Here is a 21938-nt window from a genome sequence, read left to right on the forward strand (position 1 = left end):
CAGATATGCAATCTGAAAAATTCCTAAAACTCATCACCACAAAAGTTCCTTACAAAAGAGGGGGGCCAAGATATCACGTCCCATGATACTTAAGCATCAGGATACCAACTCCCTCTTATTGATTACTAGACCACAAATTCTACCATATTCCAAACAATAGGGTCATCAAGCCAAACATCTTCCTAAAACCCTATCCTAATCCAATTCCCCACAACACATGCTATTCCTTGCCTAAAATCATTTATGCCTCCCATTACCACATTCCAAATACCAGAAGCCCTGTACAAAGAAGTGTCAGTTGTGAACCATCCTTCCTCTTAAGTGTCATATTTCTTAACTACAATTTGTCCCCAAAGACCAACCACTTCTGAGCCAAACCTCCAATGCCATTTGGCTAGTCATGCACAGTTCATGACTTTGGGATCTCTAATCCTATCCCTCCAGCAGTCTTGTAGCTTACAAACTTCACTGCAACCAACCAAATAAAATTTCTTCTCATCTTCCAACCCATAGACAATTGATGGAGAAATATAGGGAGGGAGGGAGTTGGGGAGGATCTCCACATGGTCTTTATTTACATAGAAACGGCTTACAATAGGGTCCCTATAGAGCAAGGTATTCCATAACAATAATTGTGGTCGTAACAGCCATTGCCATTACTATTATGATGGGAGTGGATTTGGTCAAGCCAGGTTAACACCGAGTTCCGTCAGGCCATGACGTGATGTCATTCCATTGGCTGGCAAAAACTTATCAGAGAGAAACCCACCAACTTTCAAAAGCTTGTCGGGTCGAGTACATAATCATGTTTGGTTGGCCAATGAAATGGAGCCACGTCATGGCCTGACAAAACTCGATGTTACTCCAGCCTAACCGAATCCACTACATGCCATAACGGTCGTTACGAGTCAATTTTTCTATAACGGTCATTACAGCCCTGTAATGCATAACGGTTACCACAGTAACCATTACGCAACGGCCATTATGGTTGTTACATACCCATCTCAAAATACCTTTCTAGAGAGTAAATCTAGTGGGTACTAGGAAAGGAGTTTCAAGAAGATATATTAACATGATTACAAATATGCATGAGAGAGCTGTAACAAATGTGAGAACCACTAGTATAGAGGAGTGAGTTCCCAATCATTGTAAGCTTACACTAGGGGTCGGCATCGAGCTTGTACCTTTTCTCATTGGTTATGAATGAGTTAACAAGGCATATGCAGGACAAGATCTCACAAAGTATGTTGTTTGCAAATGACACAATTTTAATTGACAATACAAGGGAGGGCATAAACACAAAGCTAAATTTATGAAGGGATTCTTTAGAATTTAACGGATTTAAAATTATTCTAACGAAAACAAAGTATATGGAGTGCAATTTTAATAATGATAGGAGTGGGAACGAGGAAGTAGGTAGGATTGTTGAACAAGAAGTTTCCCAAAATGACTACTTTCGGTATCTTGGGTCAATAATTATTAGAGTAGAGAGATTGGGAATGATGTTGTCATAGAATTCAAGACGGGTGGAGGAAATGGAGATGGGACTCTGGAGTTTTCAATGATTGTTTTGTACCACTCAAACTACAAGAGAATTCTATAGGATGGCTATAAGATCAGCCATGCTTTATAAGGCGGTGTGTTGCACACTTCATAAAAAAGTTCATAAGATGAGTGTAGCGAAAAAGAGGATGTTGAGATAGATGCGTGACTAATGCGAGGGCATTTTCACACCAAGCTCGAGTGGGGTGGCCTGCAGGATGCAGGGGCACACTCAAGGTGGGCGGCCCGCAGAACCTATGGATTTGGAGCCCACGATGAGGGTTCAACCAAGGACCTAACCCATGGATTTGGGGCCTAGGCATTAATTTGCCATGCTCTATCAGTTCGAGCTTTTAGATAAAGTGGTTAATTGTCCCGCATCAGTGACAAGACAAGGAATGATAGAATTATAAAAGAATGCATTTGAGAGAAATTAAGAGTAGCACCAATGGGTAATGAGATGATGGAAAGTAGACATAGATGGTTTGGTCATTTGAAAAGGAGACCAAGAAGTGCGCCAATTAGGAGTAAGTTGGTACAAGTTGAAGGCTTTAAAAAGGCAAGGGAAAGGCCCAAAAGGACATGGTTGGAGGTAGTAAGAAAAGACTTGATCACCTATGGTCTAACCGAAGTTATGGCCCTTGATAGAGTGGAATGGCAGATTCATGTAGCAGACCCCAATTAGTTGGGAATGGGATAAGCTTAGATGTTGATCTTCAAACCCTTCCTAAAGGAAGTCCCTTTGTAGCTTTTCTATGCGCCGCATGACAAATGGCAGGCACTCAGAAAGGGACATTACTTTAATATGTAATAGTTTTGTTTCTAAGTGGAAGGGAAGCTACCTATGTCACATCCAAAGACTGAGGCTAAGCACATTCCCTGATCTTAATACGAACTCCAGCAACTCACTCTATGACAAATTTACCTGTTTCCGAATACAATTCCTACCCCCATCTTTTTGGTTTGTTAACTTGGTGTAGAGTGGGATCGTTCGGAAAAATGATAAAATTGAGTTATGCCTATATCCAATTTGCTTTTGACTGTTTTATCTCATTCTTCCCATCATAGGGGACATACATTTCACATCACAAAAATGGTAACATACAAAGACTTTACCCCCCTTATCTTAATGCAAATTCCTAGCATCTCACTCTTCGATAAATATAGTTTTTGTCCAAATACAATTCCTAATCCCACCTTTTTGGTTTCTTAACATGATATAGAGTGGGATCATTTGAAAAAAGGATAAATTGGGCTATATATCCTATTTGCTTTTGTCTATTTTATCTTGTTTGTCCCATTATATGGGAACATACATTTGACATCACAAATAGAAGGATGTCGAAAAGGACAGAGGAGGAAAGCATCATGCTACCCAATGTAGGCCCCATGAAAGCCCCAGGAATCGGCCTTAGAATCTATCCAGATCAAAGTATTCGATAATGGTAATGATGGCCATTATTATAATAAGAGTTGTAACAACCCTAAATGGTTGAATTTTTGTAGAAGGAAAAAAACTATCGACTTTGTATCAGCCCTTTACAAGCCTGTGCCCGTTATGAAACCCGTAACAACCATTACGGGCCGAAGGCTGCTACAAGCCTGTGACAGTCTTCTTCTTTTTTCAAATTGGGTGTTACGGCCCTATATCGACAGGTACCACCATTATCATTATGTAACGACCACTATGTAACCATTTTTTTAATACCTTGATCGAGATGGTTTTACGTACCCTAAGTGGTAATGTGATTTGTGTGCCACCCGTGTGGTAGATCAGTCTGTGGGTCCACATGTCCAAATTTTCAAAAAGTAATGAGTGGTTGTAGTCGCATGTTACCCTTCACTATGTTCATTAATCATCTTGTGGGCTACTTTTTGGATACCAAATGATGATTGAATCACATGAAAATGGTAATATCTAAAAACTTATTGAATTAGCTTTCAAGCTAGCACCAGGCTCTGCAGTTCTGATATCACTTGACTGAGTTATAACCCATTTGCAGAAGGATAGTATGGTTGTGACAAGATTTATGGATATTTTAGTTCTTTTTAATGTGTTTAAAATAGATTGTTATGATTAGATTTAATGAATTGCTAGGATTATATTCCAGTTTCAATTCTTATGTATGCTTTTTAGATAATGTGCGGATAAGGATGTTGACGAATTAAATTTTGATTTACACTTTCATTTAAAGCCGTGATATTTTCCTCGAAGCGTGATGCTCCATTTGTTATAAGTTTAGACAATGCAGTAGACAGCAAGACTCCATACAACCACAGTTTGGAGAGATTCAAAATGACCTATCCTTATTTTCTTCCAGTCTCCCTCTCTTCGCTGCTCCACATCCCACTCAAATTTTCAAAACAAATCCAAATCCAGAAATAATAAAATTAAAAAATAAACATCACAACTACCCTCAGAATCCACATAAATTGCAGACTCCACCCTGCAATACAATACACTAATACACCTAAACAATCAACATAGAGAGAGAGTGTGTGTTTGTCTGTGTGTATGTTACAAGAGAAATGACAATCACCCCAATTTCCAAAGAAATTACCAAATATACCCAAAACACGCTGAATCGAATCAATGGATGGAGAGAGAGAGAGAGAGAGAGCATATGCAAGACTCACATGTTGCACTCCTTGATGTCTTCGTTGGTGTGCTTGTAGACGCAGTCCTGCTCCCGGCACTCTCCGTGCATGCGGAAGAACCTGCAGACCGGCATCCTCGCCTTGTCGTACTGGTGCAAGAACCCGCAGGCGTCCCCCTTCATGCACAAGCTCCTCAGCCAGTGCCTGCACACCGTCTGCCGGAAGCTCCTCCGGCCCCCCATCATCGACGGATGGACGTGATTGTTCATGCCGACGATCGCGTCAGGGCCGGGGCCCGCCGCGGCGGGGACCAATGCGAGGTTGTTGGCGTTGGGGCCGGAGGGATCGGTGGGGATTAGGGCCGAAGAGGGGGTGGGGTTCGTGATGGCGGTGGCGGTGTGGCCCACCTCCAGGCCCCCTTCGAAGTCGAAGCTGAGGACGCCTTCCGCGTCTTCTTCCATTTCTTTTAGAGTGTGGTTTCAATGGGGAGGGGGAAATTGTCAAGAGATATTAGGGTTAGGGTTTTTCTTTGGGGGAGGGTTTTGCTCAGAGAGAGAGAGAAATAGAGAGGGTGTTTCGGTAATTTGGTCCGTGAAAAGGGTATTTTGGTAATTTGGTGAGAGAGAGAGAGAGAGAGAGAGAGTAGGAAAATGCGGACGGTGGCGGGTGCGTGCATCCCTGGCGCGTGATAAAGGGAAACGGGCTGGTTGTGTCCCACGGAGCACCGACCACCGACCACTGGCTGGTGGCAGGGGGAGTAGCCAATCCGTTTCCGAAAATTTCATCTTGATCTAAAACTAATGTGGGCCCAATAAAAATTTTAACGGTGGAAGTTCAATCATCACTTTTTCATGTGGTATGTTACACCTTAGATTTGGATTTATCCGTTGTTTCCAGTGTCGTGGCCCACCTGTGTTTTTGATCTGCCTGGATTTTGGATCACATCTTAGAGGGGGCAGTCGCAATGATGGACGGAGTGGATTCCACACAGACATCATGGTAGTGCCGGAGAAATTTACGACTGTGGACCCCACCTTTTATCCATTGGATATTGTTGAAGCAATGCAAACTTAACATAAGCACTTAGACCTCCTTGTACGGACACCGAATTTCAGGACGAAAATGCCCCTGCCTTGCGGATTGGCTGGCGTGCAGAGACGAGCCCTCGTCGACGGACATCCCTGCGCTGGGAACTCAAGCGGGGCCCACTGTGATGTTTGTGAGAAATCCTTCCCGTTTAAGTTCATTCATAGGGTCACAAAGACCTGGATGAAGAGTAAAAACAAATTTTATAATGATCCAAAACTTCTGTAACCCCTAAAAGGGTTTCAATGGTAGACGTTCAATTCCCCACTACCTTTTACAGTGTGGTCCACTTGATAATTAGATCTGTCTTATTTTTTGCCTTAAGCCTTAATATGCGCTCGTCAAATAAATGGACGGTTTAGATATAACAGAGACCTTATGATGGGACCCACAAAAGCAACACATTAAATAATAAATAAATAAATAAATGCGAAAATGCCCCTGCTTTGCAAAAAGAGTATGGGAAAGCAGTGCTCCCTATAGCTACGGAATATAACCGTAGCCATTGACATAAATAACTCGGTAGTGGTACAATGAGTCGAGGTCAATTGGGCTAGGTGTTTTATAGATGGAAGGCGTGAATATAGTCACATACATCACGGTGAGCCCCACAGTTAGGTCCCACCCACCTTAATGTCATGGATCCCACCACACTGCTCAAACAACAAGTGTCCACTGATTCTATTTTTTGTTAAAAAAAAAAAAAAAAGATTTAGAATTTAAGAGCAGATAAGCATTTTGATTAGCTATCGGTAATTCATCTTGTTATGATGATCATGACCATGGGTTTAGCAACAAGTTCTTCGGCAAATGATTGAATTGTGTTTGGACTTACAGGTGAATTCAATTGAGAACAATTATTTTAACCAAGAGGGAATGATAGGAAGTGGCCCTCAAATTGCAATTTTGCAAATCCAACTTGAAAATAACACAAGGGCTCATTTGACGTACGTAGTAGAATTTAAACACCGAAATTTAGTAGGTTTTGCAACGTGGAAAATTAAGTAGAATTTGTTAATCAAATATATGTGTTATATCCAATTCATTTCATGTATTTCACGGTCAATTCCCCTCACTTCATGGTCAATTCAATTCATTTTACGATCAATTCCCTTCACTTCACAGGCAAACATGAAATTGAGCGGGGCAAACATGAAATTGAGTGGGGTAAACTAGAAATTCAGCGGGACAAACATGAAATTTAGCAGGTCAAATTAGAAATTCAGCAGGGCAAACTAGAAATTGAGCGGGGTAAACAAGAAATTGAGCGAGGCAAACATGAAATTCAGTGGGACAAACTAGAAATTGAGCGGGGCAAACATGAAATTGAGTGGGGCAAACATGAAATTGAGCGGGGCAAACTAGAAATTCAGCGGGGCAAACATGAAATTCAGCGGGGTAAACCAGAAATTCAGCGGGGCAAACATGAAATTCAGCGGAGCAAACTAGAAATTCAGCGGGGCAAACATGAAATTCAGCGGGGCAAACTAGAAATTTAGCGAGGCAAACTAGAAATTACCATTCTTCAATATGCAATGTATTGTATGGTAATTCATTAACGATCGAGATTCTACTAGATATTTTAATGGATCCCATAAAGTATCCTAAATTATTTGGTCGATTGGAACTATCGACACTAAACCACGACAATCATCACCTCATTTATCAAAGTGGTACTAGGCGTGATCACAATGTCAGCATTTCCAACAACATAAATACTGAAAACATTGTGTATGCTCATTTGCACTGCATTTCCAATATTTGATGATTACAGATCATCGTTCTTTAAAAGAACCTTAGTGTATGCTCATTTGCACTGCATTACTGATTCGAAGACCCATGAGAAAAACCCTGTCTTTTTCTTTCTTCAAAAATCCTTTCAAACTCTCCTCTCTCTCTTTTTTTTTTAGCTTGTTAGTACAATCCGCTGTTAATGTACACTCCACTATTAGCCACCCCCACTAGGGAATTGATACCAAGACCTCAATGTTGAAACGAGGTATCTTCACTTAGTCTACCACTTGAATATGGTCCAGGGTGTAATCCTTTCAAACCCTTAAGCATGTCTAGCAGTAACACTAATATCAATTACACTAATATATATAATCAAAACTAGAAATAGAAATAAATTGCATAAAAACACTTGAAACTGTGTAACTTATCTATCCATCGAGTCAACCGATCGAAACGCTTTGATCGATCGGGTCAACATGTTAACTAAAGTTTTCGATATGTTAAAAACCCCAAAAAAATGTCTAAATTTTTTTGTCAAATAATTAACTTTCTTTAATAACCTTCAACCTTCATGTTTGCCCCGCTCAATTTTCGGTTTGCGCTACTGAATTTTTAGTTTGCCCCGCTCAATTTCCAGTTTGCCCCACTAAATTTCATGTTTGCCTTGCTCAATTTCATGTTTGCCCTGCTCAATTTCATGTTTACTCCGCTCAAACTAGAAATTGAGCGGGGCGAACTAGAATTTGAGCGGGGCAAACTGAAAATTGAGCGGGGCAAACTAGAAATTGAGTGTGTGGAATCCAATTGTAATGCCGCAACTTTCAAGGTGACTTGAAAGAAGCATAACTGTGGTTTAAATGCTGGTTCCTCAACATTACTTCTAAGAAACGTCATTATCTTGCGAATGTTTACGATTCAATTCATATGTGCATTGATATAATGAGTCCTGTGCATTTGAAGGTCCGATGACATATGAAAAATCCGTTGCTGAAATATTATTTTTTGATGACACCTTGTGTATTCAAGAACTCTAGACTCTCTAATGGTGAGTATTATGTACTTTAGATATCTCATCTCATTGAAGAACCAAATTACTTACAGCAATTATTGATGCTTAGTGTGGACACAATGCATAACAAAATATTGCTAAGATGCTTAAGGAGGTTGGGAGGTACAGATAAATATCAACCTCATTTTAATACTTGTCTGTTTTGATACATCATATATTGAGCCATTTCAATCAAAATGTCAGGATTCTCAAGGACAGAGGAATTTATGTTCTGGTATGTGTCTTATTCTTTAATCGTTGGAGCTCAAGAACTGTTCTTCATATAAATAGTTCGAGTTAACACATGAGTTGTGTTTGGATGCAAAATGAAAATAGATTGAATTGCAAGCATTAGTTTAATTAAGAAGAAATGGTGAAACTAATGATATTTTCTTTGTGTTCATAATGAAGTAGTCCTCCAATTTTCAGTTTGCCCAGCCCAATTTCCAGTTTGCCCCGCTCAATTTCTAGTTTGCCCCGCTTAATTTTCAGTTTGCCCCACTCAATCTCTAGTTTGCCTCGCTTAATTTTCAGTTTGACTGCGAACTAATTGAAATTGACCGCAAAGTGAATGAAATGGATTTTCGACCATCAACTTGATGAAATCTTGGAAAATAACTAGGTTAATTGGCTAAAGTAGCTTCTCCTACCCCAAAATCATATGTTGTACGTCAAGTAACTAATTTTGGTTTAGAAGATATTCTTGTTAAATGAATAAAGAAAGAAATGAAAAAAAAAAATTTATTTATATATATATGTATTAGAGAAAAATGTAGGTAGAATAAAGTTCTCCATGTAAAAAATAAAATTATTTTTTTAAAAAAAAAAGAGAGAGAAAAAAGTGCATAGCACGACAGTTCTGCCTACGGTTATAATTCGTTGCATAGGCCCAACTTTGACCCGGTTGACCGAATCCCAACCCGGTCGACCCCAACTCGCTGGTTTCTTCTTCTTCTTTTTCCAGTTGTAATCCCCATTGATTTTTGTGGGTCCCATTATGAGGTATGTGTTATATCCGAACTGTCCATCTATTTGGCGAACTCGTATTAAGGCTTGAGATGAAAAATAAGATAGATCTAGCTATCAAGTGGACCACAATGTAAAAGGCGGTGGGGAATTGAACGTCTACCATTGAAACCCTTTTAAGGGTTACAGAAGTTTTGGATCATTATGAAATTTGTTTTTCCTCTTCATCTAGGTCTTTGTGACCCTATAAATGAACTTAAACGGGGAGGATTTCTCACAAACATCACAGTGGGCCCAACTTAGACGGGGAGGATTTCTAATGGTTGATGCACATTCAACACTGTTTCATGTAATGTGGTACACTTGAGATTTGGATTTACCTCATTTTTGGTCTCATACCATAAAATGATTTGGAAAAATATATGGACGACATGGATGAAAAGCATACATCATGGTGGGGCCCACAGACCACTGACATTCTGCCATTGGTGGGTGGCAAAGGGAGTAGCCAATCTGTTTCCGTGAAAAGGAGGGGTATTTTTGTCCTGGAATCTGTCATCCGTACAAGGAGGTCTAAGTGCATATGTTAAGTTTGTATTGCTTCAAGAATATCCAATGGATAAAAGGTGGGGTTCACAATCGTAAATTTCTCGCGAGTGCTGCGTAAAATTCGTGGAGAAATTTACAACTGTACGACCCATTTATGGCTCGTTTACATTTGTAAGCCCACTTCTTTTTACCCATCAAGAATAAGCCCCATACATATAAACGGCTTCCCAAATGTCGAAATTGCCCCTACTTGGGAAGCCCACTTCTTTGGGAAGCCGTCTGTATGTATCGAAGACGAGCACTGGTGCTCCTCGAACTCCGAGTCGTACGAACAGTTCAAAAGATATCAAAGTTACATATGCCCCCGTAGTTATGTATTTGTTATATCCACAACATTCATCCATATTTCAAGATTATTTCGGAGCATTAAAAAAACAAAATCATATCCAAAGATCAACTGGACCACACCACAAAGAGCAGTGGGAAAAATTGATTTTCACAGTTAAAAATTTTGTAGGGCCCACCATAACATTTATTTTCCATCCAATCTATTCATAAGTTCACAAAGAGCTGGATGAAGAGGAAAAACAAATTTCATAATGATCCAAAACTTCTATAACCCTTAAAAGGGTTTCAATGGTAGACCTTCAATTCCCCACTGCCTTTTACAGTGTGGTCCAATTGATAGTTAGATCTGTCTTATTTTTCGTCTCAAGCCTTAATATGAGCTCGCCAAATAGATAGACGGTTTGGATATAACACAGACCTCATGATGGGACCCACAAAAGCAATGAAAATTCCACAGCAAAAAAAAAGAGCCCAGATTGCCGCGGAACTACTGCCGATACGGCGGTAGTGCCGCGCTAGTCTGGCAGAATTTATTATTATTATTATTTTTACAATGAGAACTTTTTCCCCCTTCCATTTTTCTCTAATACATAATTATGTAAATATGTATATATAAGTATATAAAAATATTTTTCTATCTTTTAATTCATTTCTTTGTCTATTTATTTAACAATCATATCTCCTAAACTAGAATGAGTTACTTAACGTACCACATATGATTTTGGGGTAGGAGAAGCTAATTTAGCCAACCAACATAGTTATTTTCCAAGATTCCATTGGGTCGATGGTCAAAAATTCATTTCATTCACTTCGCAGTCAATTTCATTCATTTTATTCACTTCGCAGTCAATTCGCTTCACTTCACGGTCATTTTCATGCATTTCATGGTCATTTTCGGCGATTCTGTTTAGATTCACGGTCATTTCCATGCACTTCACGGTCAATTCCCTTAACTTCACGGTCATTTCCATGCATTTCACGATCAATTCCGGCGATTTCGTTTAGATTCACGGTCATTTCCATGCATTTCAAGGTCAATTCCCTTCACTTCACGGTCATTTCTATGTATTTCACGGTCATTTGCGCCGATTCCATTTAGATTCACGGTCATTTCCATGCACTTCACGGTGAATTCCCTTCACTTCACGATCATTTCCACGCATTTCATGGTCAATTCTCTTCACTTCACAGTCATTTCCATTCATTACATGGTCATTTCCATGCACTTCACAGTCAATTGCCTTCACTTCACGGTCATTTTCACGCGTTTCATGGTCAATTCCCTTCACTACAAGGTCATTTCCATGCATTTCACAGTCATTTCCCTTCACTTCACGGTCATTTCTGTGCATTTTATGGTCATTTCCAGCGATTCTATTTAGATTCACGGTCATTTCCATGCACTTCACGGTCAATTCCCTTCACTTCACAGTCATTTCCACGCATTTCACGATCAATTCACTTCACTTCACGGTCATTTCCATTCATTTCACGGTCATTTTCGGCGATTCCGTTTAGATTCATGGTCATTTCCATGCACTTCACAGTCATTTCCACGCATTTCACGGTCAATTCACTTCACTTCATGATCATTTCCATGCATTTCACGGTCATTTTCGGCGATTCTGTTTAGATTCACGGTCATTTCCATGCACTTCACGGTCAATTCCCTTCACTTTACGGTCATTTCCATGCATTTCACGGTCATTTCCAGCGATTCCGTTTAGATTCACGATCATTTCCATGCACTTCACGGTCAATTCCCTTCACTTCGCGGTCATTTCCACGCATTTCACGATCAAATCGCTTCACTTCACGGTCATTTCCATTCATTTCACGGTCATTTCCGACGATTCCATTTAGATTCACGGTCATTTCCATGCACTTCACAGTCAATTCCCTTCATGTCATGGTCATTTCCATGCATTTCACGGTCATTTGGACCTTGTAGTGAAGGGAATTGACCATGAAGTGCATGGAAATGACCGTGAAGTGAAGGCAATTGAACATGAAGTGCATGGAAATGACCGTGAATTTAAACGGAATCGCCGAAAATAACTGTGAAATGAGTAGAAATGATTGTGAAATGAAGGGAATTGACCGTGAAGTGCATGGAAATGACCGTGAATCTAAACGGAATCGCCGGAAATGACCGTGAAATGCATGGAAATGACCATGAAGTGAAGCGAATTGATCGTGAAATGCGTAGAAATGACCGTGAAGTGAAGCCAATGGACCATGAAGTGCATGGAAATGACCGTGAATCTAAACAGAATCACCGAAAATGACCGTGAAATGAATGGAAATGACCGTGAAGTGAAGCGAATTGATCGTGAAATGCGTAGAAATGACCGTGAAGTGAAGGGAATTGGCTGTGAAGTGCATGGAAATGACTATGAATTTAAACAGAATCACCGAAAATGACCGTGAAATGCATGTAAATCACCATGAAGTGAAGCGAATTGACCGTAAATCTAAACGGAATCGCCGAAAATGACCGTGAAATGCACAGAAATGACCGTGAAGTGAAGCGAATTGACCGTGAAATGCATGGAAATGACCGTGAATCTAAACGGAATCGTCGAAAATAACCGTGAGATGAATGGGAATAACCATGAAGTGAAGCGAATTGATCGTGAAATGCGTGGAAATGACCGTGAAGTGAAGGGAATTGACTGTGAAGTGCATGGAAATGACCGTGAAGTGAAGGGAATTGACCGTGAAGTGCATGGAAATGATCGTAAAGTGAAAGGAATTGACCGTTAAGTGCATGGAAATGACCGTGAATCTAAACGGAATCACCGGAAATGACCGTGAAATGCATGGAAATGACCTTATAGTGAAGAGAATTGACCGTGAAATGCATGGAAATGACCGTGAAGTAAAGGCAATTGACTGTGAAGTGCATGGAAATGACCGTGATTCTAAACAGAATCGCCGAAAATGACCGTGAAATAAATGGAAATGACCGTGAAGTGAAGTAAATTGACTATGAAATGCATGGAAATGACCGTGAAGTGAAGGGAATTGACCGTGAAGTATATGGAAATGACCGTGAATCTAAACGGAATTGCCGAAAATGACTGGAAAATGCATGAAAATGACCATGAAGTGAATGGAATTGACCATGAAGTGCATGGAAATGACCGTGAATCTAAATAGAATCGCCGGAATTGATCGTGAAATGCATGGAAATGACCGTGAAGTGAAGCGAAATGACCGTGACATGCATGAAAATGACCGTGAAGTGAAGGGAATTGACCGTGAAGTGCCTGGAAATGACCGTGAATCTAAACGAAATCACTAGAAATGACCGTGAAATGCATGAAAATGACCGTGAAGTGAAGCAAATTGACCGCGAAGTGAATAAAATGAATGAAATTGACCGTGAAGTGAATGAAATGAATTTTTGACCATCGACCCGATGGAATCTTGGAAAATAACTACATTGGTTGGCTAAATTAGCTTCTCCTACCCCAAAATCATATGTGGTACATTAAGTAACTCATTATAGTTTAGGAGATATGCTTGTTAAATAAATAGACAAAGAAATGAATTAAAAGATAGAAAAATATTTTTATATACTTATATATACATATTTACATAATTATGTATTATAGAAAAATGTAAGTGGGGAAAAAGTTCTCCTTGTTAAAATAAAAAATAAAAAAATCTGCCATATTGGCGCGGCGCCAGCAATCTGTTTTTTTTTTTTTTGAATTTTCGTTGCTTTTATGGGTCCCATCATGAGGTTTGTGTTATATCCAAACCGTCCATATATTTGGTGAGCTCATATTAAGGCTTGAGACGAAAAATAAGACAGATCTAACTATCAAGTGGACCACACTGTAAAAGGCAGTGGGGAATTGAACGTCTACCATTGAAACCCTTTTAGGGGTTACAGGAGTTTTGGATCATTATGAAGTTTGTTTTATCTCTTCATCCATGTCTTTGTGACTTTATGAATGGATTGAATGGAAAATAAATGTTATGGTGGGCACTACAAATTTTTTAACGGTGAAAATCACCAAATGTGACCCATATTGTTTTTCTGATTGGCCATACATGGCAGATCACGTCCCAAGGGATTTGGGTATCAAACAATCCTAACTCCTTTTGGCAGTGCATGTAGGTAACTTAAGATAGGAAATTCTGCTTTAATACCTTATTAGTTTTTTATTTCTTTAAAAAAAATTTAAATAAGGTTATGATGTTTGAGTTGCGGTGTTGTGGTGTTTGATGTCCTTTAATTGAAATGTATTAGAATTCATATAAATGTAATTGACGACATTTATTTTGATAGTATGATAGCATGACTCATTCAATTGAAATAAATGTTGTATTTGATGTCTTAAATCGAGTCAGATGGAGGGCTTGTTGATGTCATCGATAGACTGTTCGATGACATCGAATAGTTCTAGATCCTATCAATATTTTCTAGATTTAGTTGTTCGCTGGACTAAATTGGCACATTTTCGATGCCATCAATAGGTGTTTAATGCCATTAAGAATTTTCAAAAAATCATATTTTGTCTCTAGACAGTTGACCTGTTAGTTCAATGCCATCAAAGGATTAGTTTCGATGCCATGTATGAGTGTTCGATGGCATCAAAAGATTTTGTGCAAATTTTTCACAAAGTTGCGAATTTAGTTGGTGGGTGGGTGGGTGTAAACGGGATCGGAATGTATTATGAGTGTTTCTAAATCATCATAGGGTTTCAAAGGGTGTAGCAAGTGTGACATTCGAGGTTGTTCAAATCGGGTAAGTTCTTTCTCTTTGTAATTTTTTGCTTTCATAGTGATCGTTTGTCACTTTGTGCCGTGGTTTTTTTCCAAAAGGATTTTTCTACGTTAAATCGAATTGTTCTCTTTGCGTTTGCTTGGTGCAATTGGATTACTATCATAAAATATTCTGTGTGCTTCCGCGATCCACCAACAAGTGGTATTAGAGCTAACGTTGAGGCCCATGCTTGAATCTGAATGATTAATATCAATGGGAGACACTAAGTATGATATTGAGGAGTACTCGGGTAAAAATAATTTTGAGTTATGGAAAGTTAATATGATTAGCCTATTAACTAAACAAGGCGATGATGGGGATCTTGAGGAATGACGACTGTCTTTGAGTAACGTTGATTGAAAGACCCTTTATAAGAACGCATTATCCTTTATCCGATTGTGTCTCATAGATGAGGTTCTCTATAATGTTTTGAGGGAGAAAATCGCAATGAGTTTGTCGGCGAAGTTAGAGATCGTTCATGTGAAAAAATTCCGTTTGATTTTCTAATTACAGAGGTAATTCAAAGTAAATGGGTAATAGTTATTTACCAGTGTATTTCTAGTTGGATTTCCAAGGTGATATTGACTGCCACCTTTTATTTATAACACTCACGTCACCCGAGGAAAAAATGTTAAATCATGGGGATCACCATGATGTGTGTGTCTTATCCACACCATCCATCCCTTTAGCCAACTCATTTTAGGGCATGAGCCAAAAAATAAAGCAGATCCCAAGATCAAGTGGACCACAACATAGGAAACAATGGGAATTGAACTCCTACCATTGAAACCTTCTTGAGGACCCCAAAAGTTTTGGATCAAACCGATATTTTTGTTTCCCCTTTATCCATGACTGTGTGACCATATGAACAGGTTGGATGACAAATAAACATCAATGTGGGCCCGAGTGAGAAAATAGCTCTCAACCATTGACGTCTTAATGATCATTGTTCCTTAAGGTGTGGTCCAATTGAGCTTTTGATTTTCTTAATTTTTGGGTTCATGCCTTAAAATGTATTTTTTAAAAGGATGGATAGTGTGGATAACTTACATATATCATGGTGGGGCCCACATATTTAAATCAGTAATAACAGGTATTGTATGGACCGCTTTTCAAAATGTAATTCCCGGTAAATTTCAAACAGGTGGGGTAAGTAATAATTACTTATTTCCCTATATTTACCAGAGAAATTAAAAATCAAACAACCCCTTATTGAAGATCGCCTACATTTGAAACTGCAATTGTTCAACTTCAGGATGATAGAGAGTAGAAATGTAGAGGCCCATATCAGTAATTTTAATATGTTGATTTGCAAGTTGTTAGACATGGAGGATGTCATCAAAGATGAAGCTCGGCATGTATTTGCCAAATTCTCTTTCGGCGTCATATGAGTCATTCAGGGACTCCTTGTGCACCAGTAATAAGTTCCTGAGTATGGACACTGTAATCCTATCCCTTCAGGGGAAGGCTATGAGAAATATAAATGGTAGCATAGGGACCTCTTATGATGCACTGATCGTGAGAGGCAGAAATACTAAGCGAGATATAAGATTTTCAAGGTTTAAATCCAAATCTAAGGGGAAATGCAAGTTAAAGTGATGGAATTATGAGATGATTGAACACATGAAGAATGATTGCACAAATCTTGAATCGAAGAGAAAAGACTTTGAGGCTTCTTCCAGGTAGGCCAACGATGTCGATCTGATGAATGTACGAGTTGATGTGAAAGTGATGTCTTGTACATGTCTATAATCAAACACTTGTACGATGATCGTATAGGTGAGTAGATTATTGACACAAGGGCATCTTATTACATGACTCCTCATCAGAGTCGGTTCGCCAGCTACAGAGAGTGCGATGGTGGACAAGTGTTTATGTGTAATAACATTGCATGTAACGTCGTGGCTATTGGTACAGTGTGCATAGATGGGACAGTGTACCTTAACTGAGGTGAGGCACGTTCCCGACTTGAAGAAGAGTCTGTGTAACACCCTGAAAATTGGAAGTCGTGTATACACTCGGCTCCCAAGTTCCTGGGTATCACTTATAGCCAATTTTTACTGTTTTGCGTTTAATCCGGTCTAATGAGCAGCATGAAATTACTTAAAATATGAATCACAATTCATAACTAGTCTACTGGAAGGGAAATGATTAAATATATACAATGTCCAAAAATATCGATAGGACGCACAAAGCGTCACCCAACAAAAATACAAAGGAATAATACGTCCAAAAGAATAGTATGCTAAGTCCACTACTTAGGGACTCAAGTCCGCCTGCGAAATCTACGACGAACCGCCTATCAACTGGAAATAGAATAGCTCGTCCTCCTTATCCAAGCTCATGCCGAAAGACTCCTCGTACTCAGTGTCACCTGCAACTACTGAAAAATCTCGTTAGTATTTTAAAATACCGTCCCAGAGTGGGAGTGAGTGATTAACTCAGTGGGTGCTATTAATCTTAAGTTACATCAGGCATCAATTGTATTATGAATTTAATGAAAGACAAACATTCATAAATTCTTAACTAATCTTGCCAATGCATATGCATGATAATGATATGATGCATGACCTCGCCACAACACTCCCTCGAGCGACTCTGTCTAACGATTGCACATGACCAACACTCCCTCATTGTGACCTCAACTACTGAGTCGTCAAACCTTAGCTAATGCAATGCATGAATAATGTTAATCGAGTATTTAGTTAATTCCGTTCATCCAGTAGATTAGGAAAACAGGTACACCCCACGATATTAATGCCCTTAACTAGTTACGAGGCCAAGACCCCGTGATCATTAATCCCATTGAGTTCCCCATCCTCAATTTTAAGTACATGGGGAGTGCTGGGAAAGGGATCTCTAGCAGTCACTACGGGGAGGCTCGTCACCCCAGCGTAGGCCGACAGCATGGACACAGTGTCTCATTCCACTATGCCTGGCTCTCAAGACGGTGGATTAGTTTCAAATGGTTATCAATGGGCTTCAGTGGGTAAAGGGTGTTTCAGGTTCCATTCAGGCGTGAGTAGACATAGTTAGCAATCATAGTTGGTCAATAATTGGGCTAGACCGTGCGAGTCCAGGCGAGTACGTGACGGACGACATCGGCACAAGCGACGCACGTAGTCCAACTACCGTCACCCATTCGAATCCGCCCAAACCCGCTGGTTTAGCCGCAGGATGGTCCTACCAACGGGACCACCTTCACTCCCTTAGTTTTCTGACCAACCTAGGGATTTAATGATATTCAGTAACACTTCAACAATTCATGGTTTATCATCTAAACTCAAGTAATGTAATGCACTCATACATCAACATAGGAATTCAGATTTTTCCATAAATGCAAGTCCTAACAATATTACTAAATGTTTGTGCATGTGTTTTATGGGGGTTAGCGGAAGAATCAAGAGCTATAAATCATTTCAAGCACCAATATGCAACAAGGAGTAAGGATAGCATAATATACATCGAGGACTAATGCGAGCACACTACTATTCAATAAGGATTGATGGGACATACAAGCCATACGGAATTATCACACAAGAATCAAGCAATAAATGAACATGCATTCACTAAATTCATGCCCAATCATATTAATGAACAACAAGCAATACATAATCATTTCATATCATTTGGGGAATCTATCATGTAGGGGTTGGCTAGGGTTTCTCTGGATTATCCAAATACTTCACCAAACAATCATAATCATTAGATTCATACTAAAATTGGTGCTAGACCACTTAAGAATAATAGTCCGCAACTTAAGAAGAGATTTTCATTCTTTAAGATCTTAGAGTTTGGTGATTTGGGTAAAACCACCAATTCCTAAATCAAAATCAAGAAAAACAACATTAATGCCTAGAAATCTACACTGGGTTGCTCTATTGAAGGGAAAATATACTATTCTTACCTCCACTTCTTGACATGGGTGGGTTTGGTGGAGGTTTTGTAGTAGCCATCGGTTTGGTTGAGGAAATACTAAACCTATAAGCATCAAGATTCTCATCATTCACACAAACACTCTCTCCCTTATCTTTCTCTTCATCTTCTCTCCATCTCTCTATCTTTTTCTCTTCTCCTCCATCCAAAGTAGGTCATGAAATTCTTATAGGAGAAGGGGGTGCCCAAATGAGGTCCTTTTATAATACCAGATTTGGTGTAAACGGCTCCATGGGTTAGGTTTTTACTATACTAGCCCCATGGGAGGGTTTTTTCTAACTTCTAAGGCCCACTATAGGGCGTACATACTAATATACACCGTAGGATAGTTAACCCTAACGATGATCCACATATGGACATGATCGGCTCGCCATTTGAATGCGCCGATCGACAGATATGATTAGAAGTCTGTTCAACGGTCACCGATAGTCGATCGGAGCCGCGACTATACAGATATGAGCAGGAAAATATCCTTACTTCACGTGTGAAGTTTGGTCGTAAATCGACGGTTCGAAATCATCAACTTTGCATAAGAGTGGACGACCCAATTCACTTAAGTTCTAGCTCCTTTCTTTAGGGTATTTGTACTTTTCATGCACTCGTCCTTTAGTTCAAGTTGAGCGGTTTTGGACAGTACCCAGGTCCGACTCCCCCGATAGACGTCAAGCCTAGTAAGACGGACATTATTCTATAGTTTTGGAACTAGTGGCCCGCCAACGAGCGGTCTAGAGCTTGTTAAGAAAATCAGGGCTTTTCTAGAATGAATTAGGTATTGAGATTTCTCGTGGACAATGATTAAGATTTAGATTAATTATGTTCATGGTGTGACCTATTTATAACTAATAAAAGTGGAGATTTGGTCATGATTACTCTAAACCGTCGATTTTGGGCTAAAAGAATAACGAAGTTGATTTGGTTTGTTAGTCAGGATCCGGGTCTTATCTGACTCGGCTTCGGTTAGCTCTTTAAAATAGTTATGATTGTCTTGATTAGTTAACGATGAGTCAGTTAGATTTGGGCCTTATGTGAGTAAATTATGGGGCTAAACTTAATGTTCAAGTGATCAGACGGATTTGTTGGCTTCCTACGGTTGATTAATCAGACTTGTGCAGTTCTTTACTAGTTCCACCCGTGTATAAACTAACATTGAGTGCTAATGATCAGTAAGTGATAATATAAGTTGATTAAAAAAATTGAAGATTTTTGGAAATTCAAAACAGTGAAAATCCAGGATGTTACAGTCTGATTTCTCTCGGTGCACTTGAGGTAATAAGATGCAAGTTCACCATTTTTAATGGTCCCCTTAAAGTATCTAAGATGACACTTATAATCATGAAAGCATAGAGGCTCGGAAACCTTTGCAGGTTGATCGGGAGTACTTCAACAGGTGGAGTTGCAGTGGATGCAGCGGATTTTATTTATGCTTATATGTGGCATGCTTGTACGGGCCATATGAGTGAGCGGGGCATGAAGGCTGAGACAGACGCGCTAATGTAGGTACAAGAGCAAGTGGAGCAGCCACCTGCGAGAAGAAACACATCGTGAGATCGCAGGTTACCGGCAATATACAAGGACGACTCCAATGTTGTATGTCATTACTACAGATGAAGATAACCCGTTTACTATTCAAAAGGCTCTTGATAAGCCTAATGCAGAAAAATTGAAGGCGACTATGGACAATGAGATGAACTCTTTATACAAGAACCACACATGGGAGCTAGTACAACTTCCAGTGGGCTGGTGGCGAAGGGTTATGCTCAAAGAGAATAAATCGACTTCATAAAAATATTTGAGCCGGTGGTTAAGCATGTGGCTATCATATTCGTGTTGGCACTATTTGCCCAATACGATCTCGAGCTGGAACAATGTTTGCAGGTTAATGAGGTCGTTGCATGGCCTGAATTAGTCACCTAAGTAGTGGTATAAAAAATTTGATTGTTTCATGTTGAGTCAAATTTTTATTCAAAGTGAATACGATTATTGTGTTTATTACAAGACATTGAGTGATGACAAATTCATCATCCCAGTATTATATGTTAATAAAATGTTGATCGTTAGTCATGATATGTCTGAAATTGACGTACTGAATACTTAGTGATCATGGATATTCGAGATGAAAGATCTAGAAGCTGTAAATAGGATAATCGACATAGACATTTATAGAGATAGGAAGATGAGCGGGCTTTGATTATCACAGGCATAATACCTTGAAAATGTGTTGATCAAGTATAAAATGGATCAGACAAAGCTAGTGAGAGTTCCCTATATGGCTCACTTCAAGCTTTTCTCAAAATAATGTCCCAAAATAAATGAGGAAAAACATGACATATCTATTTAAATGTAGTTGGCAGATTAATATATGTAATGGTCTATACAAGATCGGATATTTCACGGATTATCGGTGTTGTGAGCAGATACATGTTAAATCTCAGCAAGCAACATGTAACACCCTGAAAATCAGGGGTCGAGTAGAAGTCCAACTCCCGAGTTCCAACGCATCACTTATGCAACATATTTAATGATGATTAAATATTGCCTGTATTAATGCATAAAACATGAATAAGATTAAGCCAAATCAGCAACATATAATCTAGGGACAGTTGTAATACGCAAGCGGAAGACTGACTCAAATATGTATAACTCTATAAATCAATATAAGTCTCCAAAGTATGTATGCATTGCTAGGTCAATAATTACATGTATTGTTTCAAATACAAAATGTAAAAAATGTAGTAGTCCACTACAAGTATAACCCTGAAGCCCCGCCGCTCATAACGGTCTATGTAAATCCGCCTGAATACTGCATATATGAGAAGACATCCTCATCGTCTATGAAGTCTGTCTCTGCCTCATCAGTCGGGCTCCCATCTGAAACTAAGACAGAGTCTGATTGGTGTTTAAAGCACCGTCCCGTAACGTGGGAGTGAATGATCAACTCAGTGGAATAATAAAGCAAATGTTAACATATTATCAATTCAGTCAAGCAGTAATAATAAAGCAATACAATCAAACATCCCTAAGTACTCTAATTAATGTAGGAATGATATGTATAAATGATGCATGCCCTCGCTTGCACTCATTCAGCGATCTTCATCTAACGGTCGCGCATGTCAGTCACTTCCTCGTGCTCTTTACACATCGCTAAACGGCACATGCAATGTGGTGCATGAGTATGATTACCGAGTTCTTATTAGTCCTTTTCATACAGCAGGATTGGGAAGCTAAGGTACCTCCCTTATATCGATTCCCAAACAATGATCCATTCTAGGGTCGTCAGTCATAGTAATTCTCATACGATGATACGGTTCTAGGTCACTGCAAAAGGCTCATCACCTTATCAGTGCAGGCCTA

The 21938-nt window shown here is 39.4% G+C and overlaps 1 protein-coding gene across 1 annotated transcript in view; it reads right to left on the reverse strand.

Annotated features, from left to right (window-relative positions):
- LOC131220761 (30-kDa cleavage and polyadenylation specificity factor 30) overlaps positions 1-4762 on the reverse strand; it is a 32099-nt gene extending 27337 nt beyond the window's left edge. The window contains exon 1 of the mRNA XM_058215590.1: positions 4180-4762. Within this exon, the coding sequence (XP_058071573.1) occupies positions 4180-4601 (422 nt within the window). The 5' untranslated portion in view covers positions 4602-4762. The remainder of the gene's footprint in view (positions 1-4179) is intronic.
- Between the last annotated feature and the right edge of the window lie 17176 nt (positions 4763-21938).

The sequence above is a fragment of the Magnolia sinica genome, chromosome 12 (genome assembly GCF_029962835.1).
Source record: "Magnolia sinica isolate HGM2019 chromosome 12, MsV1, whole genome shotgun sequence".
NCBI lineage: Eukaryota > Viridiplantae > Streptophyta > Magnoliopsida > Magnoliales > Magnoliaceae > Magnolia > Magnolia sinica.